This window comes from Zeugodacus cucurbitae, chromosome 5, assembly GCF_028554725.1.
Source record: "Zeugodacus cucurbitae isolate PBARC_wt_2022May chromosome 5, idZeuCucr1.2, whole genome shotgun sequence".
NCBI classification, from domain to species: domain Eukaryota; kingdom Metazoa; phylum Arthropoda; class Insecta; order Diptera; family Tephritidae; genus Zeugodacus; species Zeugodacus cucurbitae.
This window is the reverse complement of record NC_071670.1, coordinates 3,273,577-3,299,542: the sequence shown is the minus strand read 5'-3', so window position 1 is coordinate 3,299,542 and position 25,966 is coordinate 3,273,577. Positions and strand designations below refer to the sequence as shown.

Here is a 25,966-nt window from a genome sequence, read left to right as displayed (position 1 = left end):
GCTCATAAGGATATCAAATTTGATAGCTCGCAACCATTGAGGGGCTATAACAACAGGACACGTGAACTTGACAAGCGGAAAACTATTAAAATTTCATAAATACTGAACAGAGTGTATGGAGTGAATGGAAAAAAAAATATTAATAAAAATTGTTAAAAAAATACTTATTTGAAAATACAATTTTTATTCTTTTAATTCTGGATGTTTTTGTGAAAAAGAAAATGTAAATACTTTAAAAAATGTTGAAATTTTGTTTTGTAATTAAAAATTTTTTCCCAAAAAAATAACATTATTTTATTTTAAAATTTTTTTATTTTGTTTTTTTGTATTTTTTGTTTTTTTAATATTATTTTGGATATTTATTTTCCACTTTTTTAAATAAACATTAATTTTATTATTTTTTTAATAAAATTGATTTTTAATAGTTCTTTTTCTAATTAAATTAATTATAAATTAATTATAGAAAATATAATTTTTTATTTTATTATTGATTTTTTTGTAAAAAAAAAAATATTTAAATATTTAAATATTACATTTGCATTTTTTTTTTTTTCAAATTAAAAATTTTGTTTTTTTTTATAATTTTTAAACATTTTTAAAAATATTAAAAAATATTTGTTTCCTAAATTTTTGTTATTTTTTATTTTATTATTATTTTTTTTGCTTAAATTTTCTAATTACATACTCTCTTGTCACTTTAAAGGCCGCACATATCACACAAGGTGTATTTCTATATGTTGTTATATTTTCGGCAAACAACAGCAAACAAAACGTCTATTGGCAGCTTGGTCCGCCTTGTCCGCCCACGTGTGACTTTTATTATTTGTATGTGCAAAAAATTTACGGCCGCAAAAATCAATAAATCCCAACTAAAATGGGTGTTCATGTGACCCGGCAGGTTGCGGCGCCGAGCGACCACGACGACAAAACGCTGTAAGGTAGCCAAACAAAGGTGCGCGCGGGGGATACGGGTTGCGGCGGGTTTGTTATAAATGAAGTTGGCAACCAAGCAGTACAATAACGGGGTACGGTTGAGGTCAGTGGTGGCGGCGGCTGAATGAGACATAGCACACACACACACATGGCGCTTTATTACAGCCTTTACGCTTGGGTACTTGTGTGTATTAGTATTTGTTTTTATGTGTGTGTGTTTTGGTGTTTTAGTGTACGTAGGTTGGCCCTGAGCGCTGACAATAAAATTGCAAATAAAAATAAATACAAATTTCCTTGAATAACAACTATATAGTTGTTGATAGCAGGGGTGGCTGTGAGTGATAAAAATTTATGCTTGTAAATGTATGTGTGAAAAAGTGGAAGAGGGATGTAGATTTGCTTTAGCGCAGTTTGGGTATTAACTAAAAAAAAAAATAGTTTTAGGCAGTTGTAGATAATAGTTATTTATCTACACATGGCAGCACTGAAGGGGAGATTTTTGAACATTTAGCGAATTTTGGGTACAATTTTAGAAAATATATTTATTGCAATTTTTCATGAGCATGATTATCGTCCAGCCCTGGAGCCAATCAACAGTCGTGAATGATGTAAAATTAAAATTATAGCATACTTTTAGGCGGATAACAACAAGACTATTGCTTTGAGGTATTTGAAACGATGCCAGCAACTCGCTTTCAAAAATTTAAAATATTAAGTGTTTTTGCCCCCCATTTAAGTAAATTTCGCACTCATTTCATTATTCGTCCAAATGTGCTTACACTTCTCAACAGACTTATATACAAATATTATATATGATGCACATACACATTTTACTAAATATAAAGAGCGTCTTTAAGACATAATTTTAAAGCTTTATATTTCATATTATACTAAAAAATTTTTTTTATAGAATTTTGGTTGGCAACCCTGTCAAGCAATTTTTGAAAATTTTGAAATAGAGTTTTCAGAGCAATCAAACTTAAGTCCCATCCATTAATAAATAGAAATATAATAGAAATAAATTAAATTAAATAGTTTAACTTTCTCTAATGAAAATATTTCAGAGTTGCCTTATTATTTTTTGTTAATGAGCATAAATGCAGTATGTAGATGTACTTTTGTTAGATTTTTTGAATGTAAAAACTACATTAAAGACTCCTATTATTTTTAAATAATTTTATATCATCAAATCTCCATAATATGGTAACTCTTTTTGGAGTCATTAATTATAGCGGTAACCCTACTGCTACATTTTATTTTTTATATTTTTGTAGGTGTAATAATATGCATATAAAATTCACGGAAGGCATTTTTTGTGCCAATAATTAAAAATTAGTTGGCAACCCTGTCTCAAATTAATTTCAAAAACATAATATTTAATATATTTATTAATTTATTTTCTGTATTTTTCTTTTGCAGCAATAATTTTGAAAGCAAGATGGTCACAGTAGCAGAGTCATGGGTAAGTGAAAAAAAATTAAATTTTGATTTTAAAAAATTTAAAATTTTTAATATTATTATTTTTGTAGCGGTATATTTTTATACTTTATTTTTTTTTACAAAATATGAACTAGACCGATTTTTTTTTTGTGGTTTTTAATACATTTTTGAAAAATATTATTTTCAAAATATCATGAAAAAATTTAGATAATTTTTTTTTTTTTTAATTTTCTATAATATTTTCACCCAAGCCTTCTTCACCGGAAAAATATATATAATAAAAGATTTAAATGATTCTTAAGGTATTCCAGAAATTTGAGTAATTGCATACAGTTAATGTCTTCATAATTCCCCACCCTACCACTTCTTAACGACCCTATTTCTGCACGACACTTTCCAAGCGATTGCATGCGCCACCGCTTTGTCATAAGTGCAACAAAGTTAAGAAAATATTGTTGGAATTTAATCAAATAACAATAACAACACTAACCTGTGTGGGTGCTGCACGTTGCTGTTGTTGCTGCTGCTGCTCTGACTCCGCCACATAGCTGGCCTTATCCGGCTTTTGTTCGTTTTGTTTTTGCTGTTGCTGCTGATACTTAAGCTGCTGCTGTTGCTGTTGATAGAGCAATTTTTCCTGCTGTTGCTGTTGTTGTTGCTGCTGTTTTTGCAATTGCTGCTGCAGCTGTTGCTGATATTCATATTGTTGTTTTTGTTGTTGTTGCAATTGATATTGCAATTGCTGGTATTTATGCGTTGTCGCCTGTGGCGACGTTGCCAGCACATGTTGCTGCTGCTGTTGTTGTTGCTGTTGCACTTCAGTTTGGTGTTGTAGGTGCGGCTGTGGCCGTGGCTGCGGATGCCCGTCCACTTGGCAACAACACATTGTCATTGCCATAAATATTGTGAGAATGTTGCCAACCGCGATGGCGAATTTTGTTGCGGTCGCCATTTTTCTTGCAATTCTTGTCATTTTGCACTGCCCTCCTCCTCCTCCTACACCGCCTCCACACCAACTGACGCACCACCTTCTTCGTTTATGGCGCTGCTCGCTTGCTATGCTGTGTTCTGTGCTGTGTGTTGTTGTTGCCTTTACTTTGTTGTTATTTATTTATTTATATTTTTATATTTTGCTTTCTTTTCTCTTGTTTTTTGTTTTTGTTATCGCGCACTTTGCGTGTTCGTTCGTTGTTATTGTTATTTTTGCGTCAATATTTTACATTCATCTATTTTATTGCACTTTCCAATTGCTCGTATTCAATCGATCTTGTTGTTGTTGTTTTCGTTTTTTGTGCGTTTTTATTGCGAGTTAAAGCATTTTGGCGATATTTCTTTGAAATTGCTTTCTCCTGTTCGATTCGCAGAACCGCCTTTCCACTGAAAAATACAACATATGTTGGTGTTTTAGAAAAAATATTGCTGCAATTTAATGTGTACAGAAAGTGTATATTTACAGTTGCAAATAGGCGACTAAAAATTAAAATAGAAAATAAATAAATAATTATAAAAAAAAATTTGAAAGCGAAATTAAAATTATTTAAATATATTTTTAACGTCTTTATTTATTTTTCATTTTTTTTTCGAAAATCTTTATTTCAAATTATTTTTTTAAATTTTGAAATATGCAGAAAAATTTTTATTCTATATTAATTAATTTCAATAGATTTCAATAGAAACATTTAATTGAAAACAGATTTAAATTAAAATTATTTAATGGAAAATAAATTAAAAATGTAAAAAAAAATTTAAAAGAAATTAAGAAAAAAATTTCAAAAAAAAATATTTTTTCGAATTTTTTTATAATTTTTTATAATATTAAAATTTTTGCTACATCATAACGAATAATATTTTTTGTTTATTTTTTGTTTTTGTAAATATTTTCTATTTATAAATATTAAAAACTTAAAAACTAAGAAAAAAATTTCAAAATTTTCGAATTTTTTTATAATTTTTTATAATATTGAAATTTTTGCTACATCATAACGAATATTATTTTTTGTTTTTGTAAATATTTACTATTTATAAATATTAAAAAATAATTTTTGTTTCTAAAGTTTAAATAGAATTTGCTAGAACAATTTCGATTATTTTTTTCGAAATTTTTTAAATTTTTTTCTTTTTGAATTTTTTTTTAAATATTTGTTAGATTTTTTATATATTTTTTAGTTCATTTATTCCAATATTTTTTACTTTCTGACATGAATATATTAAAATATATGTATATGTGCTATTTTCACATCCCCCGCAACTTGAAAGCCCTTAAAATTTCACCACTTCAATCCGCAGCGAGGCATGCGAAAATCGCTAATTAGCAATAAAAAATTGAAAGTTGGCGAAATGGCCTTGAACAGTCAAATGATTTCGCATAACAAGCGGCAATCAAAATAATCTGCAGCTGAAAATGTAATCCGTAGCGATTAATGCATTAATTGCCATTGGAAAATGAAAAATAAATATAAATGGAAAACACTACAACAAAAACAACCACAAACAACATTTTAAATTAAAAACGCCATATAAATACAACAACAAAAAAACCGGCCAGAAATGTAATCAGAGTCATGAAAAATTCAACTCAAAAACCTGGCAGACAAAGGCATGAAGGCAGAATGCGCTGCAGCAGAAAAAATTAAATTGCAAACACACACCCTTACATACATTCACGTACACCATCAGACATGCACGCAAATAAAGTAAAAATGCGCCGCGCCAAACATGCAATCGAAATTGTTAAAGCGTTAAAAGTTGATTTTTTTCTCATCTTGATTTACATAAAAAAAAAACAACAAAACTGTGAAGCCAAATAAAAGTGCAACAACAATAAAGCAACAACACTTGTGTGCAAACTGCAGCCAGAAAAAAATGAATTAAAATCGCTTTATGGCCAGCAAATACTCGTCGTATGTGTGGAAAAAAACAATTTCTGCGTTGCATGCAAAGAAAAATACAACAAAAAAAGTCAAATGAAAATTGTTGGAAAAAGTCAAATTGAAACGGTTGAAAAAAATATTACTAAAGAAAAGCGATAAAAAAATAATTGAAAATGTAAGCGACAATTTTTTTCATATAAAATTTTGCATAAAGTGCATAAAAATATTCAAATAAAAATTTTAAATAAAAAAAGATCAATTTAAAAAATTTTTAAAATAAAAAAAACTAAAATTAAAAACATTAAAAAAAAATTAAATTTAAATCCTATTATGCAAATTAAAACGCCTGTTGTTATTCATACAACAACAAAACCTAGCATTAAATAAATACAAATATGAAGTGTGATTTAAAAATAAAAACACACAAATCTGTAAAGTCAATACAGTTTTAGAACAAGTGTGAGAAATAATAAAATATGTGAAAATTTAATAGAAACAAGTAAGGAAAGGCTAAGTTCGGGTGCAACCGAACATTTCATACTCTCGCAATTTATTGATATATTTTTATTAAGATAACACACAAGTTGACCCAATTTGAAATCCTATAATAAGGTATATGAGAGCTAGGGAAGTTATGACCCGATTTTAACCATTTCTGGTACAGAGACACACTATTAGAATACAAATATTTCCTCTAAATTAAATTAAGATACCTGAGAGATTTACAGAAATTTACGGTAAAAAATTACTATGGACACTGTACACTTCATATGCGATATTCTCGGGTTTGAAAACTTATAGTCCGATTTCGACAATTTTTTCACAAGAGTTGCCACAGATCATATACAGTATTTGTGTAAAGTTTTATTTCGCTATCTTCATTGTTTCCTTATGTATATGTTATAAAGTGAAGGAATAAGATGGAGTTCAAAATTGAGTTACATGGGAAGTTGTCGTGGTTGTGAACCGATTTCACACATTTTCCACACGTGTCATCAGGGTGCCAAGAACACATTATATACCGAATTTCATTCAAATCGGTCGAGTAGGCATGGTTTTTGACGCATAAGTTGGCGATGCCACGCCCATTTTCCATTTTGTAAAAAAATCTCAGTGCAACATCCTTCTTCAATTTCTTCTGTAAAATTGAGTATTTCTGACGTTTTTCGTTAGTGAGATAACCCACTTTTAGTCATTTTCAACCTAACCTTTGTATGGGAGGTGGGCGTGGCTATTATCCGATTTCTTTCATTTATGGACTGTATAAGGAAATAGCTAAAATAAACGACCGCAGAAAGTTTGGTTTATATAGCTTTATTGGTGTGCGAGTTATATACAAAAAGCTATTTGGGGGCGGGGTCAGGCCCACTTTTCAAAAACAATTACATCCAAATGTGTCCCTCCCTAATGCGATCCTATGTTCCAAATTTCATTTTCATAATTTATTTATGGCTTAGTTATGACACTTTATGTGTTTTCGGTTTTCGCCATTTTGTGGGCGTGGTCCGATTTTGCCCATTTTCGAAAGCAACCCTCTCACGTTCCCAAGAAACATGTGTTCCAAGATATCTCAATTTTTACTCAAGTTATCCGTTGCACGGACGGACGGACAGACAGCCACTCGGATTTTGACTCGTCTCGTCACCCTGATCATTTTGATACATTAGTTTTATGACTTACAAACAACCGTTATGTGAACAAAACTATAATACTCTTTTAGCAACTTTTGTTGCGAGAGTATAAAAATATTAAATGCAACAAAATAGTGCATTTTAAGTGTGCTTCAATTAGTTACAAAATTTGTTATTGTAAAGACAATCGGTTATTTTTCGCATAAATTCCGAAATTATTTATTTATTTTTTTTTTAGAGCAATTCTATTTCGATAAGGTTATGTCAATTCTTTTTAATTATGTATTTATAAATGAGCTAAACAAATATTTTTATTTACTAATCGTGATGCTTAAATATTCAAAATATTTTCCCCATAAATATAGGAAGTTTTCCATAAAAAACTTGTTTTTTGTGCAAAAAAAAACTTCACGTCTGGCGCAGGCATCCTAAATGATGACTACTACTCAGGAAACATGTGAAGGCACTATATTCTGGGATCAAAAAGGACCATAACTGGTCTATGCGTGGCTTGCAGGCCTACCAGACCAACCTAACCTAACCTAACAAAAAAATATATATATACATACGAAAGCGGTCCGATAAGTACTTTGTCTCATCCTCAGATGAAATCGCTGTCACAAGGCCTTTTTTGAAAGCGACCAGCGAAATGGGTTTTAGAAATTTGATAACAAAATTTAAGATCGCTTAATCAGCATAGGCAACCATGGAAAATAATGTAACAAAAGGTAGTGATCTCGTGTTGACGAACTGCTGAAGGTGCGCGAGGTAGCTGAGGCAATAGGCGTCTTTAAGGACCGCATGGATCATATGCTGTATGAAGTATTGGGCATAAAAATAGGGTACCCATTATACACACCAGTGACAAATTGGTCGATATACAAATGCTATAATATGCATACAAATGTGTTTGAAAAAATAACGGTAATTTTCGTTAAAATAATTATTCATTCTTCCAAATTAATGTTGTCTACTTCAAAATAGTATAAATTCAGTATTATTAACATATGCCAGCATTCAAAAGACTTCTCAAACCGATTTCTGAGATAGCTTGGCTTTTTCAGCGATTTCTCGTATGCTTGAAAAGCGATGGCTCTTTACGGTGCTCTTTATTTTTGGAAATAGCAAAAGGACAGAAGCAAAAATCCCCGAATATGGAGGCTGGGACATCGTTACAGTATTGGTCTTGGCTAAGAATTCACGAACAAGCAACAAAGTGTAAGCTTTTAGAAAACGAAAATCGACAGGCTCATAAAAACACGTCTGACCTTAGCGGCTGCTACAGACAAAGTAAGCAATGAATACAGCTGAACATTTTTTATTTATTTACAGAGTGGACTATAACTTTTCAAGACTCCAGATATCGAAAATGAACAACTTAAAGCTTGTGATTAATTATTTATTGAGAATATCTGTAAAATCCTAAACAAATTCAAAGAAGATGTATTCCTTCTAATAGTTTGCTTGTATACAAAAAATGGAAAAAAGAGAGTTAATACTTCCTCTAGCCTCCATATTGCTGATAAACAGATTATCTAACATCTGGTGGGCTTAAGACATTTTTACAAAATTAAGTTAGTGATATAATGTAGCTTTGTAGCAAAAATAGTTGAAATCGCTCCAGAAATTACCACGGCTTCCATATACTATATATAATAATTCTCCTTTTTCTAGTAGGCTTAATACCGCAAATACGTAACGAATTGTATGTAATCTTAATAACCTTATACCTGAGACAGACATGTAGTATATATTGTAGTATGCTTCAGAAACCATATGTGTATCACCGGTTTTCCGAATTTTGTTTGAAAGCAAATGGTGTTCCGTACTACAATAGAGTTCTAGACACCATTGAAATTTTGTGGTGTTGTGAAATGTACTACAATGGATTGCATTGAACACACCGAAAGCTTTAAGCTCTTCTGCCACAATCATATGTTTTCTGACATTTTGACATACAGAAAATAAATTAAATTCAAAATTAATTGAAATCAAAAAACAAAATTTGAAAAAAAAATGATGTGAAAAATATGTAATATGTAATAATTATAATGGACAATAATTTTTTAAGATTGCTTGGAGTTGTAACTAAATCAGGATCAATTTTCCTGCCTGTTATTCATAATTAACTATATTTTGCATGAAGTTATTTGCATCAGCTGATGGATGTAAACATAGTACAATATACTACATGTGTGTCATTATGCTGGTATATGGTTTCTTGAGCTTTTATTGTAGTACATATCGTAGTACAGAAACCATATGTCTTTCTTAGGCATTAAATAAGTAAATTGCGAGAGTAGAGTAGTCGGTTACACACGAAATTATCCCTTCCTTACTAGTTATTTATTAAAAATATTTTTTTATTTTAAACTTAATTTTTTTTTTTTTTGATATTATTGTTTTAATTTTTCTATTTCGATGAAATATCTTTCCGTTTTTTTTTACTTTACTATTTTTGTTAAAATTTTAATTTTTTTAAATTTTTTTCTTAAAATTTTTTATGAAAATTTTAGATACATATTTTAACACGTTTTTAATGTATATTGTGTGTTGCTGGTTTTGTAGACCCTTAAAAGCAGAATTTGAGGCCCAACATCGCTTACATAGAGGCTGAGTTGTACGAGTATTTACTGAAAAATTAGAAAAATGCCTGTATATATGCTTGCCACTAAGTAGTTACCTTGTAAAATTGCGCACTCAGCGCAGTTATAAGCATTTGTTATTACTGTTGCTACTGTTATTGTTGTTGTTGCCAAAATGAATTAATGCGCTTTTGTAATCCACAATTACAACTAATATGCAGCATGCTTGACTATCATCATGCCTCCACACGGTAGCGCTGCAGCTTGTTGCAGTTGCAACTGCAACAATGAATTGTTGTTGTTGCACTTTGCTGGCTGTTTTGATTGTATTAGCTGCGGCTAGCTAATAAGTGCGCGCATGCGTGAAAATTGCTTACGCCGAAAACATGAGCAAAAAGCGAGCAAAAAAGCGAGAATAAGCAAAAATTACAAAAATAATAACAAAGTGGCTGCAGTGAAGCTGCGCTTACAGATTTGTTTTCAGCAGCTGTTGTGCTTTGTTTTTCATTTTCCACTTTTTTCACTTTTAATTTACCTGCCATTTGGCGTTTGCGCGCGTGCCTTGTAACAAAAGTGAAACTTGCTCGTACGTGCCACACACACACACACACACGCACAACATACATACAGAGGCACACATGAACATGTTCATATGCGCTTTGTTACGCTCTGGCAGCCGCGAAGCTGCAAGTGCAGGCGCTGATGGCGCACGCTGGCTGCCGACAGCAGCAACAAAGTGCTTGCATGACTGCAATTATGTTTTTGTTGCCGCGTTTATTTCGTGCACAATGTTATTAGTGTTGTTGTTGTGTTTTTTCTATTTTTCTGTTGTGCTTATTTGCATAAATTCGCATTTTCAAATTCATCGTGTGCTAAAAACTAATAAATATTTATGCAAAAACATAGCGAGATTGGCTTTTTTATACAGAAACACCAACAACACATGCCAGCAATTTTTATTTACATTTGCAATTTTTAATATGTTGCTTCCTATGCGCGCCTATTTTAAAGCGGTTTTTTGTTGTTTTTAGTTTTTTTAGTTTGCTTTGGCAATTTTTTCCGCTTATTGTTTTATGAATATTTTCAGCTTCCGCAGCGAAAATAGCGCATTTCCTATGTATGTAGCTGCATGGTTGTTTGACCGCAAGGCAAAAGTAAAGCTCTTCCTAGAGTATAGCTCTTCCTAGTTGCTGCACGAGGTTATTTAAGTAACACTGAGTTTTAATTTTTAATATTTTTTTTCTGCGGAAGTCACAAAACCGAATTGCTTTACGCCTATGTTGATAGAAATCCGAGCTTTTCCTGATCCCCAGCAGCCTAGTAAGTCTTCTGCATAAACTGAGTCTAAATTATTTGGTACTTACTCCTAAAATCAACGGATCTTAGTTTTAGAAAACACCTTCAGCTACAACTATCCGACCTTCTGCCTTACTTCATTGTTCTTCAAAGCGGGGTTTGATCTTCGCCACATAATCTTCTTACATAATAAAAGGCACCCTTAACCGATTGTATTCCATCGGAATTCCAGCGGTTTTCGCACTAAAACATTCCTGCTTCAAATAGTATCTAGTTTCTACATTAGCTGAGGTTAACTTCCGATAGGATCTAAGGAGCACTAGATATGCTAAAGGAAAAATGTTTCTATACAAGAGCTTCTAAGGTTTCTAAACTCCAAGTGCTGATAAATAATCGTTGTAAAAATCTCTGCCTCCTAAAATTTTCTGAACGGATCCGCTGCGGAACGTTTTTGAACTCCGTTTAGTAACAGTCGTAGAGGCCCAAGCACTGAGTTCCCCTGTTCTTTCTTACTAAATACTTTTGAAACTCCTTACTTCGACGAAAGGATCAGTGCCACGAAGATATGCAGTACTCCATCTCTCTCCGAGCCACATTGGAGTTAGCTGTAGGTGATTTCACCTATTTTGGGATTTTCGTTAGACTTCTGCATATCTTCGGGCTCAATGTACACAAGGTTATAAATAGAAAAATATTCTATGAGTTCTTCTATATGCATTACCGTTTCGGTAAGACCAATTCTGCCGTCCATCTGCCGGTATGAGTTGCAGTTCAAGGCCCTGTGTCATCACAATTGAATCATTTATTGAGATTAAGACGTGGAATCCAGGCTTAAACTTGTGTAGGAACACTTTGAATTCAGTCTAATTTGTGCGAGTAACAATTTAAGATTTGACTGAGATCTCCAACAAGACATTTCCAGCAATTGTGGATGCAAATGGGTGCGTAATTTTAAGAGCTAAACTCTGATCTAGCATATTAGACGAAAATGGTCTATTCTGAAGTCCTAAAGTCATGTATCTGATATATTTTGCTCTATACTCTGCTCTGTTTTTCTTTAGACCGCTGAGACTACTTGATTTATTATAAGAAGATGTGGAATTGAATGTGGAACTTTTGTTTTGTTGAGCCGTCGATATGTTAAGTAATTAATCGGATAAGTCCTGGAAAGTAGTTAGTCGGATTGACAATTGATGTGAGCATGAAATACGGGTTTATATCTCTCTCAGATCCCAATTCCTGACGCAGTTTCATTTAAATTACTTTGCCTCCATTCTAGGCTTTGTTCGAACTCAAGCGAACCGTAGTTTCAAAGTGCCTAAAGGTCCCACTTATTTAAAACTATTTCGTGTTGCCTGATTGAAGAACACTCCGATGTTTTCCAGAAAGATACTATGTCTACAATACTTTGCCGAAACATGCCGATCTGTCGCATGGCGGTTCCATCGCTTTAGGAAATACAATACTCATTATTATGAAAGTGTCTCAAGTTCTTTCTGTAATTACAATTGGATACTCGTATACATTACAATCCCAAAGCGCGCATTTAATTGTACCCAGTCGTCTTGCAAAGCTAAATTCAGTCAGTCGAACTTCACTTCTCTCCACTCAAACACTTTGTTTTAAACGCCGCTGTGCTGCCTGTAAAATTTCTTGTTCCCCCCTTTCATGTATAAATGTAATTAATGACATACGTGTAGAAAATGCCTTTGGCTCAAAGACTTTATAAAAAATGGCTGCCTTTTGTAAGAAGTTGAGTACATAAGTAAGCGAATGCTCGCACATTAACCCTTTCAGGGTGGAAGAAAAAGAAAAAAGCTTATGGAGAGACAGACAGACAGGCATGCAGGCAAAGAGACCGACAAAGAAGTGCTTCATTACAGCCTAAACACACGCACACACAGGCACATACAGTAGAGTAGCGGAAGACACACATGGCACAGTGGCAGCAACAAAATGTGGCACATCAAAGCGTCCTGCTGTAGCATTCCTTCACAATTCGTTGCTTTTGCGAACTCGTTTAGTTTTTCTGCTGTTTTTTCCTGCTTTTTTTTTTTGCTGTCATTCTTGCTTTCCTTCTTCCGCTTTACCGAAGTTCTTTGCTGCAGCTGCTGCTTCCTACTACAGTTCAGTTCGAGTTTTGTGGCGCCTCAGCTTGAATCTGTTTATTAAGCTGCTACTCGAGTGAGTCTACTTTGCTGTAGTTGTTGTAGTGTTAGAAGCTGTTAGTCAATGGCATATTCAACCTGCATTAATAAACCATAGTTCATATGTGACTGCGCACGGCTGCAGTGAGGTTAGAGGGGAGAGAAAGAGAGCGGTTGTAAAGACAAACAATAACAAAAACAAGGGCAACAGCAAACAAACAACAATAATAACGAGTAAAATAGCTAGCAACCGAGTATACAAACACACTGGAACCCTTCAAATGTGGCAAGCCAAGTACATTAATCAAATAAATATTTCAAATAAATACGAACTTAAAACGTCAAAGCGAACAAGCGAAGCATAAAGCAACAAGAACATGTTACTAAAAACTTGAATGTGTGTTGAAAAATTACAACAAAAAATAAAAAAAGTAGTAGTAGAATTATTGGGGTTAACCAGCAGTGGCAACTGATTATGTGGGTGCTTGAGTAAAAGAAGAAGAAAACAACATTTTTTATGAATAATGGAAAATGTTTGCAGCACACAGAGAGACGTGAATTAACGAGCGTTTAAGTGATAAGATAATCCAACAATGAAGCTTCAAAAATAGTGAAAGAAAGTATGTATATGAAAATTTTCGGGAAGAAACAACTTTTTATAATTTTTTTTTGGTAAAAGAAGAGTGACAGATTTAATAAACACATGCTGTGTTGGCTTAAAACACATAAAAGCATAATAATTTGTCGAGTAAATTTAATTTTTGTCAGCCATGCAGTATAAATGAAAGCTCCAAAGAAATTATTCTTACTTAATATTCTATAAATAACGACTGAAAAAGATTATAAGCCGGTTAAAAGATATATATTCAACACTTATCGAGCGCAACTTCCTGCATATTTTCCATACAGACAGTCTTCTAAAAGCTTAATGAGCTTTGATCACTCTGAATTGTTATTGTTTTGAAACTTTTGCTTGAATTTAGGAGTAAAAAAGCTCTTCGTGAAGCTTTCTTCTCATCATTATTATAAGTACTTAGCCTAAATGTTTTCTATTTGTCCTACTATTAATGTAGTTTCAAATCACATTTACATGGACGACGATGACTTTTATTTTTTTTCCGCGTCGTGTCTTAAAGCTTCTGAACTTCTAGATTTTTTTAAAATTTCGAGTATATTTTTCATACAGTCGATATTGATTCGAAATTTCTACTTCATTTTGAAAGTAAAAAGCCTCTCTCTGAGGCATTATAATTATATAACTTTAGCCTAAATGTATGCATCTAACTGGTGCACTACTATGGATAACTTAATAGTTTCAGATCGCAACACAGTGTTGGAGGTATATCATTGCACTAGTTTCCTTTACGTAAGCAATGTTGTCTTCTCCATTTCTTCGTTGTGTCTAAAAGCTCCTAGATATATAGTTTTTTTAGCTTTCGTTGTCTTCATTCGTAGAAGATATACTTTTCATACCACTTAGATACTGATACCAAGCTCATTGTATCAACGTCATGGTGGCATCTCATATCAGCTTTGAAAAACCTCATTCTAAGTTACTATTGCCTTCATTGCTCAACGTAAGAATTCTTCTTTCTACTATAATTTGTTTTTTTTTTGGTTTTTGCTGCCATAATATAACTTCCTCTATACCTTCGTTATATACATAGTAAACATGAAAGCGATCTATTATTCTGTGCTGGAAGTAGAACAAGGTTCTCAAGCTACGGTTACAAGACAGTACAGACGGTTGTAAATACATATATATATATTGAAAGAGAGGTCCTTGAAGAACTCAAAAAATGTTCTGCCAAGCCAAAACATATACAATTGCGCATTTTGACATTTAATCAAACTACGAAGCGCTTTTCTAACCTCAAAACGTACAGTTTCCATAAAAACCAATTATAATTAAAATTAAAACGAAATTGAAATGGTCAAGAAAAAACGGACCGACTTCATGGATTATTGAACTTGAAGTAAAATGGGCAATCAAAAAGTTAAGAAATGGAAAAGTATGAAAAAAAAATTGGGTAACCATAAAAAATTTGTGGAAAATATGAAGAATTCATCAGCATTAAAAGCGATTAAATTGTAAGAAAAAAAAACACCAAGAAATATCATGAAAACGGAAGGAGTAAAGGTAAAAAAGAAAACAACGAAAGAATACAATGTAAAAGCAAATGAAAAAGTAAAAAAAAAAATGAATTAAACAAAGTTACAACGTTCAGCATGAAAGCGAATTAAAAAAGCAACAGCAGCAGGTGAGCAGGTGCATAAAGCGTAAAAGTATATGACAAGTGTATGTAAGACCGAACAAAAGTCGTAAAAGAGGATCATAAAAAAATTAAGCAAGCAAACGAATACTTGCTAATAGCGAGCGCAAGCAACAAAAGGCGTCGAAAACGGAATGTGCTCGTATTAAAAAATTAAAAATGAAAAAAACAAAAAAACAACGAGCATACGGCGGCAGACGAAAACAGGAAGTCAGCGAACGGAAATGAAAATGAAAAACTTCACAGTGAAGGGAAGGCTGACAAAGAAGAAGAATGGGCGCATATGGGACTCAAGTGCATATGTGATTATTTGAGGGCTGCTAACGATATGGGATTACGGGATCCGGAATTGTGGATATTTAAAGTCGGGATCTTGAAAACCGGTTTTATAAATTCGGGTTCCGTAATCTTTTTTAAAAATTGGCAAAATATTCAAAAGTAGGGTTTATAAATTTTCGGAATTCCGAAATGTGAATTAATAAATTCGGGATCCCGAAATTTTTTTTAATATTTTAAAAAATTTAAATTAAAAAAATATTTTTAGTAAAATTATAATTATTATTTTTTAGTACCAGAATTTCGGGACTATAATATTTTTTCTTAACCTTTGGTCTGCCTGTGAGCGCTTCATTTTCATGAGTCTTATGCACACCATTCCATAGTAAAACGTATAAGAGAGAAAATAACCGTACGAAGAAATTCAAAAAATAAAATAAAGTAAATGGAGCACTGACATTTCCCGGCGCATAGCCTTAAATGCATATGTGTTCCGTACACACCAGCAAATATGCGCATAACCATATTTGTACGCACCTATATACATACATATCTTCCACTATACTATATCCATAGCTGCATTCAACCTGTTTGCATGAGCTCATTAATTTATGAACATTTTTCTGCTGCCATGAGCACAGCACAGCACAGCTGCAATCCAGTTGGCCCCAAAATGCCAGAACAGAAAAGTAAAATGGACCATTTCAAGTAAACGAAAGTTTTTCGGGGAAAATCCAAATTGAATGCACAATATGCCGTGCCCAAATGCTGAGTTCGTTGACTTTCGGTCGACTGTATTGCAGCGGCTGGCCGGTTAGTTTTGTGGCTGGCAGCACAAAAGCGGCCAAAACGAAAGTCCTTGAAAGTAAACAAAATCTTTTCATAATTTTTTTTGTAAGGGTGGAAGGAAAATAGCGCACCAGTTGAGCAAAACTAACTGTATTCGTTGGAGATTTCGAGTGTGGCGACATTTATTCTTGCAATTCATAATTACATTGTGAAAATGGCGTGGTTGTGGGGCGCTGTGGGGCCATTTTTCGAGCAAGTGAGGTTGAGCACTACAAGCACTATGGCTAGGGTTCCTACCTGTTAGCCTTCAGTAGCCTTCAGTTCAAACTTTTCTTTCCTCTAATAGCAGTCGCAATTTGGTCGCTTTACACCTACGCCAGCTTAAAAAGTTGTAATTTCGAGATGTGCATATACGAGTCTTCAGATCCTCTTTGATTTCAGTTACCATTCGTGTCTCTCTTTAAAGCATAAATGGATCCTAAGCATTTCACTTGGCGTCATTACGACTCCGTTAACTCGCGTAGCTAAATCGTGAGGGTTTTTTACTCCTCATTCGAAATTTTGATTTGACCTATATCTAATTCAATTCAAACTCAGGATCTCAGTATCAGAATGCTTCGGATTGAATTAATAAGGTTTCGGTCAAAATGCTTCTCATATTTGTGGCATCTTATCGATCGATCTTAAAGTTATTTTGCAAGAGCGGGACTCGAAAGATTTAAAAAAGCTGGGAACGTGATAATGACAGTCACCTATCAGAAAATTGCCAAGTTGGTGTAATTTCCCCCGAGTTTTGAAATCCAAGACAACGCTTCTTGAGTCTCGTTTTGCATTCTAGCTTCGGTAGCTGTCTGCTGGTCTTCTCTCAGTTTGTCAAAAGATAATTTAATATTCTTATGAGTTCATAAGGAGCTTTAAAATAATTTGCTTTCAGTTGTTATTGTTGCTGTAGCGCCATAATATATTCCCAAAGTAATTCGAAGGAGTGCTGACGATTTAACAGTCCTTGGCTGGATAACAATGCGGGTCTGTTCCGGTTACGAAGAACCGACTGTCATACGAACGATATTTCGGTCGAAAGCTCTGCGTAGAGCGTTAAGCTTTTAGATAAAAGTTAAACAGACGATGTTTCTTAGAAGCTAAAGACGACCGACTGGACCAATATATTCGAAGATTTGCTCAACTTTTTCGGGAATCTGTAAGCTGCAAAGTCGACTTAAGTTATTAAAAATATTTTGAATATGTGAAGACAATCATAAGAGTTACTTTTACCCATAGAACCCGTCTTCTTAATTTAACCAATAGACTTCCATACCGCAAGGCACTGCTTATATCAGATTCTTCAAGCAAACCACAACTTTCACTTACCATAACACCAGCTCACTTTATGTGGCAATAAAGACACATGAAAATTCTCCAACGTCGTAAGCGCGTACACATTCCGTTGCATAATTGCAAATCCAAATATTGTATTTTATTACCAGCGCACATAAATGTTTGTATCCATTAAATTTGGATCATAAACCATAATCAAAGTGACGCTCGCTTATAGCCAATTTACATATGAGCAACACTTTAGTTTTAATGCTGATTCACACATTGTTCAACGCTGTTCGCCTAATGCAACTTTATTACGCGGCAAGCGGTTTTTTGGCAGCCTGGGAACCCATTTCGTATGCAGCGTACGCGCGTACAGCATAAAAACATACGCAATGAAGTGAAGGGGGGAATTTACCATAAATTCAATTATTTAACAAGGATATTTTTTTAGAAGAAGTCCTTCGGTGGGTCTTGAAGAACAGTTAATAAAAAAAAGATTGCTTGTGATTATGTTAAACAATATTTTAAAATAAACTCATATCGGGTTATGAATTTTCATGAAAATCCACAAATTTATTTTAATTTTATCGTAAGTTGGCAACTCTGTTCCCAAATATGTCTAAATATAATATTCTACGAATACGATCAAGCTTCCCTAGGTTAGTTACTTATTTTGTAAAACCTTTCTCAGTTTCACTTTCTAGTTAGTTGGCAACTCTATTCCAAAATATGTCTTCATTAAACAAATTAATAATATTCTCTAAATCTTTCTGAAATGTGTTATTTTTAGAAAAACATTTTGTAATAATTCACATAAATTAAATTTTTTGTTAGATGGCAACTCCATTCCCAATTGTATCTAATTTAAATACTAAATTTTATTTTCCAATATAATTTTTTAAATATGTTATTTTAACACATTTTTGTAAATTTTTCAGTTATATTTTTTATTAGTTGGCAACTCTATTTCAGAATATTTCTAAATTACAGTTCTAGGTTAAAAATTATATTACGATTTTTCGAAAAAATTTAAAAATTGCTCATTTTTAATTCACAGTTTATAGTATTTCGTATAGATTTGTTTTTTTTTCTCATTAGCTGGCAACTCTATTTCAAAATATTCTAAAATTTAAGGTTTTGCTAATATTTTCGAAAACGCTTTACATATGCATACATTTTGTTAAAATTTCATTTTGTCTATTTTCGTTCGGTGGCAACTCTGTCCCAGAATATGTCTAAATTAAAGATTTTCGGAATACCTTTCGTTTAACACCCATATTGCATTACTTTATTTCTTTATTTATAAAATAGACACTTCAGTTCCTCAAGCACAAGTTACCCGAGACTGTTTAATATTTCAAAAACTGACAGCTGTCACATTAGCTATGGATGTAGTCTGTTGGTAGCATAACTATTATTTTCATACTAATTTTATCGCGCATCCAAATTTATAAATAAAATTCTTCGAAAATTTTCCATTTTCCTCGAATTTAACTCCCACTAATTTAATTGTTTAAAAGGGTTGTCACGGCACACGTACACCGTAACGGTTATGTCTGTATTACGGTCGCTGTGTGTGCGCACGTGTTGCCCTGTCATTCAGCTAGTGGAAAAACAGTGAGCGGTGAATATTTTATTATTTCAATTTAATTTGGTTAACACGGACAAGCGAAATTGTTATGAAGTAGTGGAATGGAAGGATATACGAGTACATAATATATGTGCATATTTAAATAAGATAAGGAGTGGAAAAAAACACGAAATTAAGGGGAAAGTTAAAGCTTCAAAATAAATATTAATAGTTATTCATTTGATTGTTTGGGGAGTGGGAAAACATTTAGGTCACTCGTGTTAGTGGCTGAGCAGGTATGAGAACTTTCTTATGAAGCTTTATTGATGTTAAATTATAATAACTGTATTGAGCTAAATTCAATATCTGGTAGAAATAGAGAGTTTCGGTAGAGTCTTCGATACATGAACTCAAAACTGCTTAATTTTTACCTGTTGGAAGACGTTACAGATAGTATTTAACATAAATTTTGGAAACCAGGGGTGACCTTCCGTTATATAAATACAGATCTAGTCACCTGGTTCCATACTGCATAAACAGGCAATTTATGAAGACAGTATTTAACATAAAATTTAACGGGGACGACATATAAATACAGATCTGGACATCTGGTTTCGGTAGATCTTTTAATACACGGTTTCAAAGCAGCTTAATCAGAAATTTTTGGAAGACCTTAGAAGCAGTATGTAACATAAAGTTTCGAAACCAGGAACCACTTTCCGTTCTATAAATACAGATCTGGTCATCTGATTTCGGTAGACCTTTCAATATATAGACTCATATATAGACTGCTTTATGAGACATTTTTGGAAGACCTTAGAAGCAACATTTTCGAAACCACGGACGACCTTCCCTTCTATAAATACAGATCTGGTCAGCTCTATAAACCATATCAACGGTATTCCAAGTTGCCGTTATTGGTTATGAATCTTGAAGATACTTCGTTTTCCGGATTATAAGTCGATCCTTCTGCGTCTTTTGTTTTAGAACTTTTAGAAAGACATTAGCATTTCTCAATATTCCTCTCGAAATTCCAATAAATTTTTGAGCCAAATAAGTATATATGGATTTCGAGACCTTCTCTTTGGTGTTCCCGGGCCATTGTTATTTTTCATATTTTAGATTTCTATAATATCCTTTCCTCAGTATTATTGTTGATTGAAGTTCTAATGATATCATAGAAAACTACTGTAGTTACCACTCGTTGGTAAAACATCGTGCTTCCGATTCTGGCTTACTTTACAGAATCCTAGTCACTCTACCTTCAGAAATCCGTCTTCGATATTCCCTATAACATTACCTCAAAATTCAAACGTCATTTCCGGAAAGTTACAGAAGTATGTTTTTATCCATTAATTCCCCCAAAATGTCACCGTCATCCATACTAGAGCACAAGCTTGAGCCAAACTAAAACTTTTAAACCCAATAATTTAACAATTTACAACTTTCGAAAAGCTCCTATATATGCACTACATGGAGACAAACTCCCGTCACACACTGAACCCCCACTCGTCAGCTACAAGTACGGCGCTTTTACAAGAGTCTGTTTACAGCCAATTAACGCCATAAATGTTTAGCAAATTTTCGAAACAAATTAAGGAATTCAACCAACTATCAAACAGAATGCAGAGTTGTATTTTCATACTGAAATGCGAAACAAAGCTCTCAATTACAACCTTGAAATTTCGCAACCGCAAAAGGTCGAATGTCGCCAACTTTAATTTAACTACAAAAAAAACGACCAGTGAGTGCAAAGTGTGTGTGGCACTTAGGTATGTAAATGTGCCAAATGAGTTTGCTGTTGGCGCTATATACTTATATATATGTATATATGGGCAGCAGCCACAACCAGCTTCACGCCGTCAGAAAGTACACACACACACACTTGCAATGTAGTTGAAATTTCAGATTCAACTGCTTAAACGTTGCGGTGGCAAGCAGTGTTCCACAAGTTCAAACAATTGATATGAGTGGTATAGTCTGTAGTTTGGAGTGCTGACGCTGACGCTGGCGCATATGTGTAAAATAAGTCTATGCTACCGCAGTTACAGTGAACTTGCTCATATACAAGTCTACTACACACACACACACACCCGCATCTACAACTACACCGTCAAATTTAGACGTAGTACAGGTCCTTGTAGTGCCACACTGATTTGAGTTAAGCTCACAAACTTTGCAGTTTGTTATGTGAAAAGCAATTTAAGTCCGAAATGACTAAGTTATTTTCTTTCTAAATTGTGAAATGGAGACAAGTTTCCTTTTTGTTCGCTACTCTTCTCTCTTTCCTTTCTTCTCTCTTCTTTTTTTAATCACAAACTTCTCGCATGTGTGTCAGCGTAGGTGCTGTCGGCCCGTTGTTTTATGTAGGTGCCGAAGTTTAAGTTGCAAGTAAAAGTGACAGTAACTACATTTCGGTGAACAACAGTACATAGACTTTGAAGTTAATGCAGCGGAAATCCATTGAGCAGATACTTGTGAGCAAGAAATTTTGTCGAAATGGCTTCTCGAGTGCTAAATTTTAAGTTTTTTTTGTAGTAATTTACTCAATGTTGGCATTCCTCTGCTTTCATGTGTGTTTAATTTAAAGACTTTAGTTGGAAAAATTTTACAAATATTTTTCAGAAAATTTAAAAAGATTAAAGTTAACAATTTAATTTTTTAATTTAAATGTTTTTAAATTTAGATTTCTTTATTATTTTTAAAGAGTAAATTTGATAGACATATAATTAAAATTCTTATTTAATGGTGTAGACAAAAATTAAAAATATTTTGCAAAATCTACGAACTGGAAAAGTTTTGAAAACTGCAAAATATTTCCGAAACTGAGACGCGTGTGAAATAAAAAAAACATTGAAATTATTTATAAATTAAAAATTTTTAACAAAGTACATTTCAGTCAAAAGAAAAATATATTTCTTTAAAATTTCAAATATTGAATGGTCATAAATTATTGCAGAAAAAAAATTTTAAATATGAAAATATGAAAACTAAAAATATAAATATTTTTCACTAAAAAATTAAATATCAGTATATTCAATTAATTAAAAGCGTGAAAAAAATATTTGGCTTTATTATTTCTATAAAAAATTTTAGTCAGTTGAATATATTGATATTTAATAAAATTATCTAATCAGTATTAACTGAAAATTAAATCTTTTAGATATTTTAAACTTCACTATATTTTGTAATAAAAATTTTAAGTTAAAACTTTCAAAATCTATTTCTAGATTTAACCCAAAAAAATATTTTTGTAAAAAATTTTCTTAAAAATTTGTTACAAACTTTTCTTTTTAAAAAGGTCGAAAGAAATACGGTTGATCTTCCATAACTCGAACTCTTGAATTGGCAATAGAAGTCAGAAAATAATCCTTATAAGGAATTATTTAGTCGCCTACTTATTTTGTATTGTTCAAACATACAAAATATTCGATTCATAAAAATTTTTTTAAAGAAAATTGAACAAAAAACTGAAAAATAAAATTAAAAATTTTATTTAAATAAAAAAAATATAATTAAGTTTTAAAGAATTAAAAAAAAAAATTACAAAAATCAACATAAACACAATAGATACTTTTTTGAACTTTCGAGTATTTAATGGCCAAATTTTATTTTTAAAAAGTAAAAAAAAAAATATTAAAAAAAATGTAAATAATTTTTTAATATTTTCCATATTTTATGGGCATTATTTGTCAAAATAACTCTATTTTGTCATTTTCTTACACAAAGTTTTAAATTTTATAGTGAAAAATATTTAAAATTTTCTTTACACTGTAAAAATACAGTTCTAACGAATATGATTCTCCAGTTGTAAACAACAATTCCACAATCGCTGGTTTAAATGATCAAAAACGAGAAATATTGCACCAATCGATCAAAATTTTACAATATTTATTTATTTGTCTATAAAATTTATTTACAAAATCAGTTTTTTTACTGACTCAACTAAAAACTCCCGCTCCACCAAAAATCTGACTTTTTATGCAAATAAGAATTTATTTTGCGAATTTCATATTTTGGATTTACTAATTCACATGTAACCAAAAATTTCTAAAAAAAATATTTTTCTGTTTATTTTGTTTTTTTTTCTGCATAAATCCTCTAATTGACACTTTCGTCCTAACAAAACAAAAACAAATCAATAAATGTGAGTTCAACGCACTTTATGCCGCTACAAAGCCAAAGCGCTGCGCTTGTAAAATCTTTCACAAAAAAATGCATGCTAAAAATAAATAAATTTGCGCAAAATTTGTAAAAATTTGCAAAGCATCATTCACTTTTCATTTTTCACTTTTTTTTCACTCACAAAGCTTTTCCATTCATTCGTTTCGTTCATTTGTGTTTTGATTGCATTCATAAACGTAAACGTAAATGTACGAATATCTGTCTGCGTACGTTGCACGCTGTGAAAGTTATTGCAGTTGCAACTGCAGCACTCATCACAGCAACAGCAACAGCAACAAACTATATGTATATGCCTATATGTGTTTGTATGAGCATAGCTAACTGCCTGCCTGACTGGTTAATTGGCTGCTTTTGGACGAAGATGCGCTTGACCAAGCGACAGCTGGTTAGCCAGAGATTTGAGCGAAATGTGCGAAAATTTACAACAACAATAAAATGAAATTTGCAATTTTTAGTGGAAATGTGGGAAATGCTTAATTGTTTTATTACAATAAGGTGGCTTAGACGCGCTAAAGGCTGATTTTTTTATTGGAAATTTAATTTTTCGGGTTTAGGCCAATATCAAAATATTGCCGTGTTTGAAGTTAATTTTTAATATGAAAAAAAAAGAAATTTCGTTTATTTATAAAAAAATTTTATTTATTTTTGATGCTGATTAAATTTAGCTTTGGTAAAAAATTAAATATTTTATAAAAAATTTTACAAACTAAAATTTTTATAAAAATTTTAAATTTGTCAAAAACGTCAAAACTAAAAATTTAATAAAAAAATATTAAAAAAAAAATGATCTACTTTATAAAAAAATATTTTATAAGCAATTTTAGTTTTGATGGTTTTAATGAGTCTTTGAAAATTTTGTTAGTATTTTCAATAAATTTTTTTGTAATTACTTTACAATTTTTTTATTTATATATTTTCAAATTTTTTAAATTACATAATTTAATGTTCAATTTTCATAATTTTATTTATTTTGAAGATCAAATGTAGTTAAATATTTCAATATAAATACCTTTTTGCATCAAAGCTTTCTTCGGAAATTATTGTTATTATAAATAGCAACGGTTTGCTGCCATGCATTCAAAATTCTCTGCGACGCAACGTCACGTATGATGAACCACTTCTCAAACAGACATCACAGACACAAAAAAAATATAATATTTTAAATATTTCCGCGAACTGAGTGAGTGAGTGGGTGAGTGGCAAATTTAAATTTTATTTCACTGCAATACTTTTTCGAAAAAATTTCAAAAATATTTCGAAAAATAATAAGTTTTTAAGTGAAAATTTCATTTAGACCATCAAAACCCCAAACAAACTATATTTTGAATAAAATTCCGAAATTAAAAAATAATTTATTTTGAAAAAAAAAATTAATAAAAAAAATTAATTTGAAAGCAGTTTTAAAAGTTTGAACAAAAATTTAAAATTTGAAATGTTGAAAAAATATTTTAATATAAAAAACTACATACATATAATAATTCATTTTTTTTTCGAAAATAAAAAATCTGATCTCAAATAAATTCTCAGAATTTTCAAACCGTAATTACATTTTTAAAATTTTCATCTGGAATAAAACACTTAAAAAATAAAAAAATAAAATGGTTTTGAGTTTTATTCTTAATTTGAACTCATTGATTTCATATTCAAAAAGAGAAAATTTTAATTCATACTATTTATTAGTCAAATTCAAAAGTAATTTAAATTTAAATTTAAAAAATCGAAAGTAAACGCTGTCACATTATGTATTTTTAAACTGTCTCAATTCAAATCAAGCTCTGATACAAAAAAAAAGTGTAATTGTTTTATGCACCAAACAACTTTCGCTTGTCAAAGTTGCAATGTCATGAAAAAAGTTGCTACCGCTGCTGCTGCCGTTTCGCCATAAAAAAGTCATCAAATGAAAATACAACAACAACTAAAGCGAAAACAAAATGTTTGTAATAAAAAAACGCATTGCGTACCGCTGCCGCCTCAAACTTGCCAACTCACTCATAGACACTTGTACTCGTATAAACGCACTTCCACTTGTGCCACTAACCACACAACCGACTTGCTGCCGCTATGTTGACAACAGCAAGCACGCACCTTCCAACTTTGAACGCTTGAAGACGCGTCGCGTATGCACTGCAAACACTACTATTGACTACGACTGAGGGAGAGTTTTCCACCGTTTTTCGCGCTTCGCATAACCGTAACGCTCGAAAGCTGCCGCACAACTGATTTTTAACTGAGGCCGAGCGCGTGTTGCTGCAACGGCTGCTGCACGTTTTTCCACTTTTCCTGCGCTGTCTAACGGTAACTGTAGTAGGACGCTTGTTTTCATTTACTGATAGTGAAAATTCACCACGCGCTGTCGCTTGTCTTCGAACGAGTGCAACCCACCACATACGAAGTTTGACATTTCACTTCGTGTCTGCAAAGCGTAATGTTCTGCTTTCTGTTTTGCTCGCCTATTTTCGGCTGCACGCCTGCTTTCCTGCCTCTTTTTTGAGGTGTTGTTCTCGTTTTACACGCGTCTCCGTTTTTTGGGTTGGTTATCACAACCACACCACACAAACACACAATTGTTTACGCTCTTGTCCTACCGCAATTTTACAAGCATCGATGACAACGGCAAACAAACAAGCGAAGTGGGATGGTCGGAGCTGCGG

At 32.2% G+C, this 25,966-nt stretch overlaps 1 protein-coding gene across 5 annotated transcripts in view; it reads right to left on the bottom strand.

Moving 5' to 3' along the window:
* LOC105208777 (ras guanine nucleotide exchange factor R) overlaps positions 1–25,621 on the bottom strand; it is a 126,540-nt gene extending 100,919 nt beyond the window's left edge. The window contains exons 1-3 of one of the 5 annotated variants that reach the window (XM_029037945.2): positions 25,277–25,621; positions 24,325–24,432; positions 2,864–3,750 (exon numbers count right to left, since the gene is read on the bottom strand). In XM_029037945.2, the coding sequence (XP_028893778.2) occupies positions 2,864–3,346 (483 nt within the window). In that variant the 5' untranslated portion in view covers positions 3,347–3,750; positions 24,325–24,432; positions 25,277–25,621. Of the gene's footprint in view, positions 1–2,863; positions 3,751–17,608; positions 17,870–24,324; positions 24,433–25,276 lie in introns of those variants that run through there. The other 4 variants (XM_029037946.2, XM_029037948.2, XM_029037949.2 and 1 more) reach the window with 4 other exon arrangements.
* Positions 25,622–25,966: the final 345 nt, after the last annotated feature.